The sequence below is a fragment of the Oncorhynchus gorbuscha genome, linkage group LG18 (assembly GCF_021184085.1).
Source record: "Oncorhynchus gorbuscha isolate QuinsamMale2020 ecotype Even-year linkage group LG18, OgorEven_v1.0, whole genome shotgun sequence".
NCBI classification, from domain to species: domain Eukaryota; kingdom Metazoa; phylum Chordata; class Actinopteri; order Salmoniformes; family Salmonidae; genus Oncorhynchus; species Oncorhynchus gorbuscha.
In genome coordinates, this window is record NC_060190.1 from 4,118,202 (window position 1) to 4,133,537 (window position 15,336).

The 15,336-nt window shown below is 45.7% G+C and overlaps 1 protein-coding gene across 1 annotated transcript in view; it reads left to right on the top strand.

Annotated features, from left to right (window-relative positions):
- The window catches only part of sgsh (N-sulfoglucosamine sulfohydrolase (sulfamidase)), a 19,569-nt gene extending 4,668 nt beyond the window's left edge, over nucleotides 1-14,901 (top strand). The window contains exons 5-11 of the mRNA XM_046310430.1: nucleotides 3,232-3,465; nucleotides 3,607-3,688; nucleotides 4,600-4,803; nucleotides 7,941-8,097; nucleotides 9,533-9,739; nucleotides 14,082-14,183; nucleotides 14,442-14,901. Of these exons, the coding sequence (XP_046166386.1) occupies nucleotides 3,232-3,465; nucleotides 3,607-3,688; nucleotides 4,600-4,803; nucleotides 7,941-8,097; nucleotides 9,533-9,739; nucleotides 14,082-14,183; nucleotides 14,442-14,550 (1,095 nt within the window). The 3' untranslated portion in view covers nucleotides 14,551-14,901. The remainder of the gene's footprint in view (nucleotides 1-3,231; nucleotides 3,466-3,606; nucleotides 3,689-4,599; nucleotides 4,804-7,940; nucleotides 8,098-9,532; nucleotides 9,740-14,081; nucleotides 14,184-14,441) is intronic.
- The last annotated feature ends 435 nt before the right edge of the window (nucleotides 14,902-15,336 follow it).

Consider the following 15,336-nt stretch of genomic DNA (forward strand, 5'->3'; position numbering starts at 1 on the left):
CCACCTGGTAGGAGCGACCTGTCAGGTAGGACGCAAACCAAGCGTGGGCCGCGCCGAAGATGCCCAACTCGGAGAGGGTGGAGAGGAGGATCTGATGGTTCACAGTATCGAAGGCAGCCGATAGATCTAGAAGGATGAGAGCAGAGGAGAGAGAGTTAGCTTTAGCAGTGCGGAGCGCCTCCGTGATACAGAGGAGAGCAGTCTCAGTTGAATGACTAGTCTTGAAACCTGACTGATTTGGATCAAGAAGGTCATTCAGAGAGAGATAGCGGGAGAGCTGGCCAAGGACGGCACGTTCAAGAGTTTTGGAGAGAAAAGATAGAAGGGATACTGGTCTGTAATTGTTGACATCGGAGGGATCGAGTGTAGGTTTTTTCAGAAGGTGTGCAACTCTCGCTCTCTTGAAGACGGAAGGGACGTAGCCAGCGGTCAGGGATGAGTTGATGAGCGTGGTGAGGTAAGGGAGAAGGTCTCCGGAAATGGTCTGGAGAAGAGAGGAGGGGATAGGGTCAAGCGGGCAGGTTGTTGGGCGGCCGGCCGTCACAAGACGCGAGATTTCATCTGGAGAGAGAGGGGAGAAAGAGGTCAGAGCACAGGGTAGGGCAGTGTGAGCAGAACCAGCGGTGTCGTTTGACTTAGCAAACGAGGATCGGATGTCGTCGACCTTCTTTTCAAAATGGTTGACGAAGTCATCTGCAGAGAGGGAGGAGGGGGGAGGGGCGGAGGATTCAGGAGGGAGGAGAAGGTGGCAAAGAGCTTCCTAGGGTTAGAGGCAGATGCTTGGAATTTAGCGTGGTAGAAAGTGGCTTTAGCAGCAGAGACAGAGGAGGAAAATGTAGAGAGGAGGGAGTGAAAGGATGCCAGGTCCGCAGGGAGGCGAGTTTTCCTCCATTTCCGCTCGGCTGCCCGGAGCCCTGTTCTGTGAGCTCGCAATGAGTCATCGAGCCACGGAGCGGGAGGGGAGGACCGAGCCGGCCTGGAGGATAGGGGACATAGAGAGTCAAGGGATGCAGAGAGGGAGGAGAGGAGGGTTGAGGAGGCAGAATCAGGAGATAGGTGGGAGAAGGTTTGAGCGGAGGGAAGAGATGATAGGATGGAAGAGGAGAGAGTAGCGGGGGAGAGAGAGCGAAGGTTGGGACGGCGCGATACCATCCGAGTAGGGGCAGTGTGGGAGGTGTTGGATGAGAGCGAGAGGGAAAAGGATACAAGGCAGTGGTCGGAGACTTGGAGGGGAGTTGCAATGAGGTTAGTGGAAGAACAGCATCTAGTAAAGATGAGGTCGAGCGTATTGCCTGCCTTGTGAGTAGGGGGGAAGGTGAGAGGGTGAGGTCAAAAGAGGAGAGGAGTGGAAAGAAGGAGGCAGAGAGGAAAGAGTCAAAGGTAGACGTGGGGAGGTTAAAGTCGCCCAGAACTGTGAGAGGTGAGCCGTCCTCAGGAAAGGAGCTTATCAAGGCATCAAGCTCATTGATGAACTCTCCGAGAGAACCTGGAGGGCGATAAATGATAAGGATGTTAAGCTTGAAAGGGCTAGTAACTGTGACAGCATGGAATTCAAAGGAGGCGATAGACAGATGGGTAAGGGGAGAAAGAGAGAATGACCACTTGGGAGAGATGAGGATCCCGGTGCCACCACCCCGCTGACCAGACGCTCTCGGGTGTGCGAGAACACGTGGGCGGACGAAGAGAGAGCAGTAGGAGTAGCAGTGTTGTCTGTGGTGATCCATGTTTCCGTCAGTGCCAAGAAGTCGAGGGACTGGAGGGAGGCATAGGCTGAGATGAACTCTGCCTTGTTGACCGCAGATTGGCAGTTCCAGAGGCTACCGGAGACCTGGAACTCCACGTGGGTCGTGCGCGCTGGGACCACCAGAGTAGGGTGGCCGCTGCCACGCGGTGAGGAGCGTTTGTATGGTCTGTGCAGAGAGGAGAGAACAGGGATAAACAGACACATAGTTGACAGGCTACAGAAGAGGCTACGCTAATGCAAAGGAGATTGGAATGACAAGTGGACTACACGTCTCGAATGTTCAGAAAGTTAAGCTACGTAGCAAGAATCTTATTGACTAAAATGATTAAAATGATACAGTACTGCTGAAGTAGGCCAGCTGGCAGTGGGTGCGTTGTTGACACTACACTAATCAAGTCGTTCCGTTGAGTGTAATAGTTTCTGCAGTGTTGCTATTCGGGGGCTAGCTGGCTAGCTAGCAGTGTTGTTTACGTTACGTTGCGTTAAAAGAACGACAATAGCTGGCTAGCGAACCTAGAAAATCGCTCTAGACTACACAATTATCTTTGATACAAAGACGGCTATGTAGCTAGCTAAGTAGCTAGCTACGATCAAACAAATCAAACCGTTGTACTGTAATGAAATGAAGTGAAAATGTGATACTACCTGTGAATGCGACCGGGTTGTTGAGTTCTATACAGAAGACGTTGGCTAGCGTTGGCTAGCTAGCAGAGTCACCTACGTTAAGGACGACAAATAGCTGGCTAGCTAACCTCGGTAAATTAAGATAATCGCTCTAAGACTACACACTCTAAACCTAAACAACACAATTATCTTGGATACGATGATACGAAGACAGCAAAGACAGCTATGTAGCTAGCTAACACTACACTAATCAAGTCGTTCAGTTGAGTGTAATAGTTTCTCCAGTGCAGCTAATCAGTGGACGTTAGCTAGCTGGCTAGTGAAGACTACGTTAGGACGGCGAAATACGATAATTACGCAATTATCTTTGTTACTACTACTACTGCTACTACTACTACTACTACTACTGTTACTACTGCTACTACTACTGCTCCTGCTACTGTTACTACTACTCCTACTACTACTACTGTTACTACTACTGCTACTGTTACTGCTACTGTTACTACTGCTACTGCTACTACTACTACTACTGCTGCTACTGTTACTACTACTACTGCTACTGTTACTACTACTACTACTACTGCTACTGTTACTACTACTACTACTACTACTGTTACTACTACTACTGCTGCTGCTACTGTTACTACTACTACTGCTACTGTTACTACTACTACTACTACTGCTACTGTTACTACTACTACTACTGCTACTGCTACTGTTACTACTACTACTGCTACTACTACTACTACTACTACTGTTACTACTACTGTTACTACTACTACTGTTACTACTACTACTACTACTACTACTGTTACTACTACTACTGTTACTACTACTACTACTCCTACTCCTACTACTACTAGGTGGGTCGGAATATCACCCGGATCAAACTACTGGTCAGGAAGTTCTTCCAGACCCAGAGAAAGGAAGAGGAAGAGAGACCGTTCTTCTTGTATGTGGCGTTCCACGACACCCACCGCTGTGGCCATTCCCAGCCGCAGTACGGAGCATTCTGTGAGAAGTTTGGGAACGGCCAGAGTGGAATGGGGAGGATTCCAGATTGGAAGCCAGAATACTACACCCCAGACCAAGTCAAGGTAAGGATCTGGTGCTGGTTCTGTTGTACTCTGTTCTATGCTAATCTATTCTAAGACAGTATATCATTTTCCACCTGCTATTTGAGAGTACGGTCATGAATTATTTCATTGAATATAATATGTAATTTAACACTTACCCAGGTGCCCCACTTCGTCCCAGACACCCCTGTAGCGAGAGCTGATTTGGCTGCCCAGTACACTACAGTTAGCAGACTGGACCAGGGTAAGAGGAGGAAGAATACACACACACACACCGACATGAATAGAGAGGAACACACACACACCGATATGAATAGAGAGAGGAACAAACACACACACACACACCGACATGAATAGAGAGGAACACACACACACACCGATATGAATAGAGGAACTCACATACACACACCGATATGAATCGAGAGAGGAACAAACACACACACACCGACACACACACACACACCGATTTGAATAGAGAGAGGAACTCACACACACACACCGATATGAAGAGAGAGGAACACACACACATGCAAGAACACTCACAGACGTATATTTGAAATCTATTTATTACATATCTAATACATGACAAGTAAACTTCTTCGCTGTAGGTATTAGTCTGATTCTACACCATGAATCCATCCATGGCCGTGTCCGAATACCCACACTGGCGTACTACATACTTAAACTGCATACTAATTTCTAGTAGAATTCACTCGTCTTTTCCCGCCTCGCGTGTTTGACAACAGCTGATAATCAGATAAATTGACGCACTACCAAAATGAACTAATGGAGGGAGTCAACGCAATCTCTCATCACATGACCCATTCAGAGTTCTGTTTTCTACATTTCACAAACTATACTGAACTAAAATATAAACGCAAAAATTTGAAAGACTGTCTGAGTTACAGTTCATATAAGGAAACCAGTCGGTTCATATAAATTCATTAGTCCCTAATCTATGGATTTCACATTACCTGGGAAAAAATGCATCTGTTGGTCACATTATCTTGTCACGGTATCTCTGTGCATTCTGTGCATTCAAATTGCCATCGATAAAATGCAATTGTGTTCGTTGTCCGTAGCTTATGCCTGCCCATACCATAACCCCACCATGGGGCACTCTGTTCACAACGTGTCCTCTACTGTCTTCCATAGGTATTGGTCTGGTGCTGGCTGAGTTGAGGGAGGCTGGTTATGAGAATGACACCTTGGTGATCTACAGCTCTGATAACGGTATCCCTTTCCCCAACGGACGCACCAACCTGTACGGATCAGGCACCGCAGAACCCATGTTGGTGTCATCACCTGAACACAGGGAGAGATGGGGAGGAACCAGCCAAGCCTACGTCAGCCTACTGGGTGAGAGGGAGGGAGGGGGAGCAGGAGGGAGGGACCAGCCAGGACTACGTCAGCCTACTGGGTGAGAGGGAGGGAGGGGGAGCAGGAGGGAGGGACCAGCCAGGACTACGTCAGCCTACTGGGTGAGAGGGAGGGAGGGGGAGCAGGAGGGAGGGAGGGAGGGACCAGCCAGGACTACGTCAGCCTATAGGTGAGAGGGAGGGAGGAACCAGCCAGGCCTACGTCAGCCTACTGGGTGAGAGGGAGGGAGGGACCAGCCAGGCCTACGTCAGCCTACTGGGTGAGAGGGAGGGAGGGACCAGCCAGGCCTACGGCCTACTGGGTGAGAGGGAGGGAGGGACCAGCCAGGCCTACGTCAGCCTACTGGGTGAGAGGGAGGTAGGAACCAGCCAGGCCTACGTCAGCCTACTGGGTGAGAGGGAGGGAGGGACCAGCCAGGCCTACGTCAGCCTACTGGGTGAGAGGGAGGGAGGAACCAGCCAGGCCTATGTCAGCCCAGGGAGGAACCAGCCAGGCCTACGTCAGCCTACTGGGTGAGAGGGAGGGAGGGGGAGCAGGAGGGAGGGACCAGCCAGGACTACGTCAGCCTACTGGGTGAGAGGGAGGGAGGGGGAGCAGGAGGGAGGGACCAGCCAGGACTACGTCAGCCTACTGGGTGGGAGGGAGGGGAGCAGGAGGGAGGGAGGGAGGGACCAGCCAGGACTACGTCAGCCTACTGGGTGAGAGGGAGGGAGGGGGAGCAGGAGGGAGGGACCAGCCAGGACACGTCAGCCTACTGGGTGAGAGGGAGGGAGGGGAGGAGGAGGGAGGGACCAGCCAGGACTACGTCAGCCTACTGGGTGAGAGGGAGGGAGGGGAGCAGGAGGGAGGGAGGGAGGGACCAGCCAGGACTACGTCAGCCTACTAGGTGAGAGGGAGGGAGGAACCAGCCAGGCCTACGTCAGCCTACTGGGTGAGAGGGAGGGAGGGGCCAGCCAGGCCTACGTCAGCCTACTGGGTGAGAGGGAGGGATGGAGGGAGGGGTAGCAGGAGGGAGGGAGGGGGAGCAGGATACCAGCCAGGCCTACGTCAGCCTACTGGGTGAGAGGGAGGGAGGGGGAGCAGGAGAGATGGAGGGAGGGACCAGCCAGGCCTACGTCAGTCTACTGGGTGAGAGGGAGGGAGGGACCAGCCAGGCCTACATCAGTCTACTGGGTGAGAGGGAAGGAGGTGGAGGGAGGGAGGGAGGGGTAGCAGGAGGGAGGGAGGGGGAGCAGGTACCAGCCAGGCCTACATCAGCCTACTGGGTGAGAGGGAGGGAGGGGGAGCAGGAGAGATGGAGGGAGGGACCAGCCAGGCCTACGTCAGTTTACTGGGTGAGATGGGGAGGGAGGGACCAGCCAGGCCTATGTCAGGACACTGGAGGGAGGGAGGGACCAGCCAGGCCTACGTCAGTCTACTGGAGGGAGGGACCAGCCAGGCCTACGTCAGTCTACTGGGAGGGAGGGAGGGAGGGAGGGAGGGGAGATGGGGACCAGCCAGGCCTATGTCAGCCTACTGGGTGAGAGGGAGGGAGCAGGAGAGAGGGAGGGACCAGCCAGGCCTACGTCAGTTTACTGGAGGGAGGGGGGGGACCAGCCAGGCCTACGTCAGTCTACTGGAGGGAGGGACCAGCCAGGCCTACGTCAGTCTACTGGAGGGAGGGAGGGACCAGCTAGGCCTACGTCAGTCTACTGGAGGGGGGAGGGAGGGAGCAGGAGAGAGAATGATGGTTGGAGGGAGGGAGATAGAGAATATGGGTTGGAGGGAGGGATGGAGAGAGAATGATGGTTGGAGGGAGGGATGGAGAGAGAATGATGGTTGGAGAGAGAATGATGGTTGGAGGGAGGGATGGAGGGATGGAGAGAGAATGATGGTTGGAGGGAGGGATGAGAGAATGATGGTTGGAGGGAGGGATGAGAGAATGATGGTTGGAGGGAGGGATGAGAGAATGATGGTTGGAGGGAGGGATGAGAGAATGATGGTTGGAGGGAGGGATGAGAGAATGATGGTTGGAGGGAGGGAGAGAGAATGATGGTTGGAGGGATGGAGAGAGAATGATGGTTGGAGGGAGGGAGGGAGAGAGAGAATGATGGTTGGAGGGATAGAGAGAGAATGGTGGTTGGAGGGAGGGAGGGAGAGAGAGAATGATGGTTGGAGGGAGGGAGTGAGAATGATGGTTGGAGGGAGGGAGAGAGAATGGTGGTTGGAGGGAGGGAGAGAGAATGATGGTTGGAGGGAGGGAGGGAGAGAGAGAATGATGGTTGGAGGGAGAGAGGGAGAGAGAATGATGGTTGGAGGGAGAGAGAGAGAGAATGATGGTTGGAGGGAGGGAGGGAGGGAGAGAGAGAGAATGATGGTGGGAGGGAGAGAGAGAGAATGATGGTTGGAGGAAGGGAGGGAGAGAGAGAATGATGGTTGGAGGGAGAGAGAGAGAATGATGGTTGGAGGAAGGGAGGGAGAGAGAGAATGATGGTTGGGGGGAGAGAGGGAGAGAGAATGATGGTTGGAGGGAGGGAGAGAGAGAATGATGGTTGGAGGGAGGGAGTGAGAATGATGGTTGGAGGGAGGGAGAGAGAATGGTGGTTGGAGGGAGGGAGGGAGAGAGAGAGAGAGAATGATGGTGGGAGGGAGGGAGGGAGAGAGAGAGAGAGAATGATGGTGGGAGGGAGAGAGAGAATGATGGTGGAGGGAGGGAGAGAGAGGAAAAGGGAGGAGGGAAGAAGGTATTGGTGTATTGACTGATAATAGCTGGGGAGAATTAATTAATGGATGTGTGGATGTATTTCTTCATGCATGTGTAATACCACTGTTACCATTAGGGGGAGACATAACTACCCTTCCACGGTATATGTTTGGGAGATCACCTCAAGGAATGGAGGAAGGAAGGATTTTAAAAGTAATTTGACCACTATGTTTAAATCTCAATTAGCCTTTCCATGATTCCTCACACCCTCTCTCCTCTTTCTCAAAGCCCATTGGTGGAGAAGTTCAGAGGTGGAAAACCTTGGATGTTCTCCTCCAATGTTCTTTATGGAGGCAAGGAAATTGGATGTGAGAAGTCACAGGAAGATAAATTGTGATAGAACCTAACCATCTCTCTCTCTACCTCCCTCCAGACATCACCCCCACCTTACTGGACTGGTTCTCCATCCCGTACCCCTCATACTTCCTCCCGAGCACCCCCACCACCCCTGTCAGCCTCACAGGCCGCTCCCTCCTCCCTGCCCTCGTCTCCGAACCCTCACATGCTGCCTGGCACACCGTCTACGCCAGGTAAAACCCTCACCCGCTTGCCTGGCACACCGTCTATGCCAGGTAAAACCCTCCCCCGCCACCTGGCACACCGTCTATGCCAGGTAAAACCCTCCCCCGCTGCCTGGCACACCATCTATGCCAGGTAAAACCCTCCCCGCCGCCTGGCACACCGTCTATGCCAGGTAAAACCCTCCCCGCTGCCTGGCACACCATCTATGCCAGGTAAAACCCTCACCCTCCACCTGGCACACCGTCTATGCCAGGTAAAACCCTCCCCGCTGCCTGGCACACCGTCTATGCCAGGTAAAACCCTCACCCGCTGCCTGGCACACCGTCTATGCCAGGTAAAACCCTCCCCGCCGCCTGGCACACCGTCTATGCCAGGTAAAACCCTCCCCGCTGCCTGGCACACCGTCTATGCCAGGTAAAACCCTCCCCGCCGCCTGGCACACCGTCTATGCCAGGTAAAACCCTCCCCGCTGCCTGGCATGCCACCGTCTATGCCAGGTAAAACCCTCCCCGCTGCCTGGCACACCGTCTATGCCAGGTAAAACCCTCCCCGCTGCCTGGCACACCGTCTATGCCAGGTAAAACCCTCCCCCGCCGCCTGGCACACCGTCTATGCCAGGTAAAACCCTCACCCGCTGCCTGGCACACCGTCTATGCCAGGTAAAACCCTCCCCGCCTGGCCTTGTACACCGTCTATGCCAGGTAAAACCCTCCCCGCCGCCTGGCACACCGTCTATGCCAGGTAAAACCCTCCCCGCTGCCTGGCACACCATCTATGCCAGGTAAAACCCTCCCCGCCGCCTGGCACACTGTCTATGCCAGGTAAAACCCTCCCCGCTGCCTGGCACACGGTCTATGCCAGGTAAAACCCTCAAACGCCACCTGGCACACCGTCTATGCCAGGTAAAACCCTCCCCGCCGCCTGGCACACCGTCTATGCCAGGTAAAACCCTCCCCCGCCACCTGGCACACCGTCTATGCCAGGTAAAACCCTCCCCCGCCGCCTGGCACACCGTCTATGCCAGGTAAAACCCTCCCCGCTGCCTGGCACACCGTCTATGCCAGGTACAAAGGAAGGAATGCACGGTGTGTTAGATGTTGGTGTTTTAACCAGTTAACCACTGAGACTATATATCGGGTGGTTTCCCAGACACTGTGATTACACCTACTGTAGTCCTGGACTTAACAGCATGTTCCATGCAGATTCTCCGTTGAGAATGATTTTTAGTTCAGGACTAGTTAGAATCTGTGTCCGGGAAACTGGCCCATAGTGTGACTTACTTTCTTTGTGTGTATTAGTTAACACTTTACATTACAGGATCCTTATGACTGTTTAATTATTATTTCAGTCTAACGAGTATTGTAATTACTCATTACTACACTGTACTTTGGATTATTGCTTTTTTAAAATGTTTTCTTTGTTCTTCCACAATGTCTACGGCAGCCAGTCCCTCCATGAGGTGACCATGTACTACCCTATCCGCTCCATCCACCAGGGGGCGTACCGCCTGCTCCACAACCTACACTACCGCATGCCCTTCCCCATAGACCAGGACTTCTACGTCTCTCCCACCTTCCAGGATCTGCTGAACAACACCCTGACCGGACGGCCCACAGGCTGGTTCAAAACCCTGCAACAATACTACTACAGGTACTGGTATAATATACTATATTATACACTATTATATTATACACTATTATACTATATTTTACACTAGTATATATCTGAACAACACCCTGACCGGACGGCCCACAGGCTGGTTCAAGACCCTGCAACAATACTACTACAGGTACTGGTATAATATACTATATTATACACTATTATATTATACACTATTATACTATATTTTACACTAGTATATATCTGAACAACACCCTGACCGGACGGCCCACAGGCTGGTTCAAGACCCTGCAACAATACTACTACAGGTACTGGTATAATATACTATATTATACACTATTATATTATACACTATTATACTATATTTTACACTAGTATATATCTGAACAACACCCTGACCGGACGGCCCACAGGCTGGTTCAAAACCCTGCAACAATACTACTACAGGTACTGCTATAATACTATTATATACTATATTATACACTATTATATTATACACTATTATACTATATTTTACACTACTATACTATATTATACACTATTATATTAATGCACCAATTTGTAAGTCGCTCTGGATAAGAGCGTCTGCTAAATGACTTAAATGTAAATGTAATATACTATCATACTATATTTTACACTATTATATTATACACTATTATACTATATTATACACTATTATATTATACACTATTATACTATATTATACACTATTATATTATACACTATTATACTATATTATACACTATTATATTATACACTATTATACTATATTATACACTATTATACTATATTTTACACTAGTATATATCTGAATAATATGACCGGACGGCCCACAGGCTGGTTCAAGGCTCTGCAACAATACTACTACAGGTACTGGTATAATACTATTACATTTACTACATTTATATACTATATTATATTATACACTAGTATACTATATTATACACTATTATATTATACACTATTATACTACATTATACACTGTTATATTATATACTATTAAACTATATTTGACGCTATTATATTATACACTATTATACTATATTTTACACTATTATATTATACACTATACTATATTATATACTATCATAGGCTATTATATTATACACTATTATACTATATTTTACTATTATATTATACACTATTATACTATATTTTACACTATTATATTATACACTATTATACTATATTTTACACTACTATATATCTGAATAACACCCTGCTCTACCAACTGGCCCAGGCGGCCCACAGGCTGGTTCAAGGCTCTGCAACAATACTACTACTACAGGTACTGGTATAATACTATTATATACTATATTATACACTAGTATACTATATTATACACTATTATACTATATTTTACACTAGTATATATCTGAATAACACCCTGGCCAGGTGGCCAACAGGCTGGTTCAAGGCTCTGCAAAAATACTACTATTACAGGTACTGGTGTAATACTATTATATTATATACTATTATACTATATTATACACTATTATATTATACACTATTATACTATATTTTACACTACCATATATCTGAATAACACCCTGACCGGACGGCCCACAGGCTGGTTCAAGGCTCTGCAACAATACTACTACAGGTACTTTTTGAAGAAGATCCCTTTATGTATCTGAGTTTAGAGAGGACAGATAGACATAGTGAGGGGTGTAGAAAACCCAGAGAACCCCCGTCGCTGCGGTGGCGTTTGTGGTTCAGAGTCAGGAGCTTAGACTGATACATCGAACACTATTATAATAGACTATAAACCGGGAACTTTGGGTCCTGGATGCTGATTGGCTGTATGTACAGTGCATTCTGAAAGTATTCAGACCCCTTGACTTTTTCCACATTTTGTTACGTTACAGCCTTATTCTAAAATTTATGAAATTGTTGTTTTTTCTCATCAATCTACACACCATGATGATAAAGCAAAAACAGGTTTTTAGAAATGTTTGTGAATAAAATAACTGAAATAATACATTTACATAAGTATTCAGACCCTTTACTCATAAAGGCCTGCTTGGTGGAGTGCTGCAGAGATGGTTGCCCTTCTGGAAGATTCTCCCATCTCCACAGAGGAACTGTGGAGCTCTGTCAGAGTGACCATTGGGTTCTTGGTCACCACCCTGACTTAGGCCCTTTTCCCCGATTGCTCAGTTTGGCCGGGCGGTCAGCTCTAGCAAGAGTCTTGGTGGTTCTAAACTTCCTCCATTTAAGAATGATGGATGCCACTGTTCTTTGGGACCATCAATGCTGCATAAATGTTTTGGTACCCTTCCCCAGATCTGTGCCCCGACACAATCCTGTCTTGAAACTCTACAGGCAAATCCTTCAACCTCATGGCTTGGTTTTTGCTATGACATGCACAGTCAACTGTTGGACCTTATATAGACAGGTGCCTTTACAAATAATGTCCAATCAATTGATTGGTGTCCGCCTGTGGTAAATTCAAGTTGTAGAAACATCTCAAGGATGATCAATGGAAACAGAAAGGACCGGAGCTCAATTTTGAGTCTCATAGCAAAGGTTCTGAATAATTATGTAAGTAAGGTATCTGTTTTTTATTTGTAATAAATTTACAAACATGTCTAAAAACCTGTTTCTCTTTGTCCTTACGGGGTATTGTGTGTAATTGAGGATTTGTATTTATTTAATCTATTTTAGAATAAGGCTGTAACGTAATAAAATGTGGAAAAGGTCAAGGGGTCTGAATTCTTTCTGAATGCACTGTTGTATATCAGACATTATAAACTGTGTGGTTCCAGCTCTGAATGCTGATTGGCTGACATCCGTGGTATATCAGACCGTATATCACGTGTATGACGACGACCGCGATGCGTCGTGCATAAGAACAGCCCTTGGCCATGGTATATTGGCCATATACCACACCCCCTCGTGCATTATTGCTTAAATATACCACGGTTGTGCAAAAATACTTGTTTACTTTTCTATTTATGTTGGTAACCAGTTTATAACAGTAATAAAGCACCTCGGGGGGGTTGAGGGATATGTCAATAGACCACACACCTTTGGGCCTTTATAGTATTTGCTTAATTATTCTCTATTATGTAGCGATATAAGAACAGTAGTACCATCTTCATTACCATAGAAATGAAACCATACAATATAAAAACTATACAATATGAAGCATAGGATTCTATATACAATATAAAAACTATTTAAAACTATACAATATAAAACTATACAATATAAAGCATAGGATTCTATATACAATATAAAACTATACAATATAAAGCATAAAAACTATTCTAAAATATACAATATAAAAAACTATATACAATATAAAGCATAGGATTCTATATACAATATAAAAATATAAAACTATACAATATAAAACTATACAATATAAAGCATAGGATTCTATATACAATATAAAACTATACAATATAAAGCATAGGATTCTATATACAATATAAAACTATACAATATAAAACTATACAATATGAAGCATAGGATTATATATACAATATAAAAACTATACAATATAAAAACTACAATATGAAGCATAGGATTATATTTACAATATAAAACTATACAATATGAAGCATAGGATTATATATACAATATAAAAACTATATAAAAACTATACAATATAAAGGCTATACAATATAAAAACTATACAATATGAAGCATAGGATTCTATATACAATATAAAACTATACAATATAAAAACTATACAATATGAAGCATAGGATTATATTTACAATATAAAACTATACAATATAAAAACTATACAATATAAAAACTATACAATATAAAAACTATACAATATAAAAACTATACAATATGAAGCATAGGATTATATTTACAATATAAAACTATACAATATGAAGCATAGGATTATATTTACAATATAAAAAAAACAATATAAAACTATACAATATAAATATAGGATTCTATATACAATATAAAACTATACAATATAAAGCATAGGATTATATTTACAATATAAAACTATACAATATAAAACTATACAATATAAAGCATAGGATTATATTTACAATATAAAACTACAATATAAAACAATATATGAAGCATAGGACTATTTACAATATAAAAACTATATAATATAAAGCATAGGATTCTATATACAATATAAAAATATACAATATAAAGCATAGGATTCTAAAACTATACAATATAAAACTATACAATATAAAGCATAGGATTCTATATACAATATAAAACTATACAATATAAAGCATAGGATTATATATACAATATAAAGGCTATACAATATAAATGGTTCTATATCTATGATACTACTATTACCATAGAAATATATTTAATAGAATGGGCTTGGAACCTCTAACCCTGGAAATTCATTCTATTTCTATGACTACTACAGGGACCGCTGGGAGCTTTTTGACTTGCGGTCGGACCCAGAGGAGGCTGTGAACCTGGCTGGGGACCCGGCTCTCGCCCCGGTCCTGAAGAGCCTCAGAGACACGTTAGTATTACTGTTCTACAGGGATATTATGGATCGATTATTGTATCATCGATATGGATATTATGGAGGGATTATTGTGTCCCAGAAATCAGTTTGGAAGATTCCCAGAATGGAGGATGGAATTGCAAAAATTCCCAGAACTCAAACACAAACTTGGGAATTTTGAGAAAGCCAAACCATTTCCCCCTTGGGGTTATTTCTTATGTTATATCTTATGTTATTTGTAATGGTAATTATTTCCTAATGTTATGTTGCCAGGCTGCTGAAGTGGCAGTGGACCACTGGGGATCCGTGGGTCTGTGGACCAGACGCTGTGCTGGAGGACAAACTGGAACCACACTGTCGACCGCTCTACAACGGACTCTGACCGCAACTAGACCACAACTGGACTGTGATTGATTGTGGATCCAATCATATTTATTTTATAAAGCCCTTTTTACATCAGCAGTAGTCACAGTGTGATTCATAGTTAGCCGGCCTGAACCTCCACAGAGGAATCAATGCAGAACACGAATCACAGTGGCCAGGAACATCTCCCTAGAAAGAAGGACTCAAGGAAGTAAGATGGAGAGGAATCCGGCTCCGACGATGACCCATCCTTTTCTGGCTGTACCAGGTAGAGGTTAAGAGTACATGTAATATATAATAATAATAATATATGCCATTTAGCAGACGCTTTTATCCAAAGCGACTTACAGTCATGTGTGCATACATTCTACGTATGGTGGCCATTAAGAGTACATGTGGCCATTAAGAGTACATGTGGCCATTAAGAGTACATGTGGCCATTAAGAGTACATGTGGCCATTAAGAGTACATGTGGCCATTAAGAGTATGTGGCCATTAAGAGTACATGTGGCCATTAAGAGTACATGTGGCCATTAAGAGTACATGTGGCCATTAAGAGTACATGTGGCCATTAAGAGTACATGTGGCCATTAAGAGTACATGTGGCCATTAAGAGTACATGTGGCCATTAAGAGTACATGTGGCCATTAAGAGTACATGTGGCCATTAAGAGTACATGTGGCCATTAAGAGTACATGTGGCCATTAAGAGTACATGTGGCCATTAAGAGTACATGTGGCCATTAAGAGTACATGTGGCCATTAAGAGTACATGTGGCCATTAAGAGTACATGTGGCCATTAAGA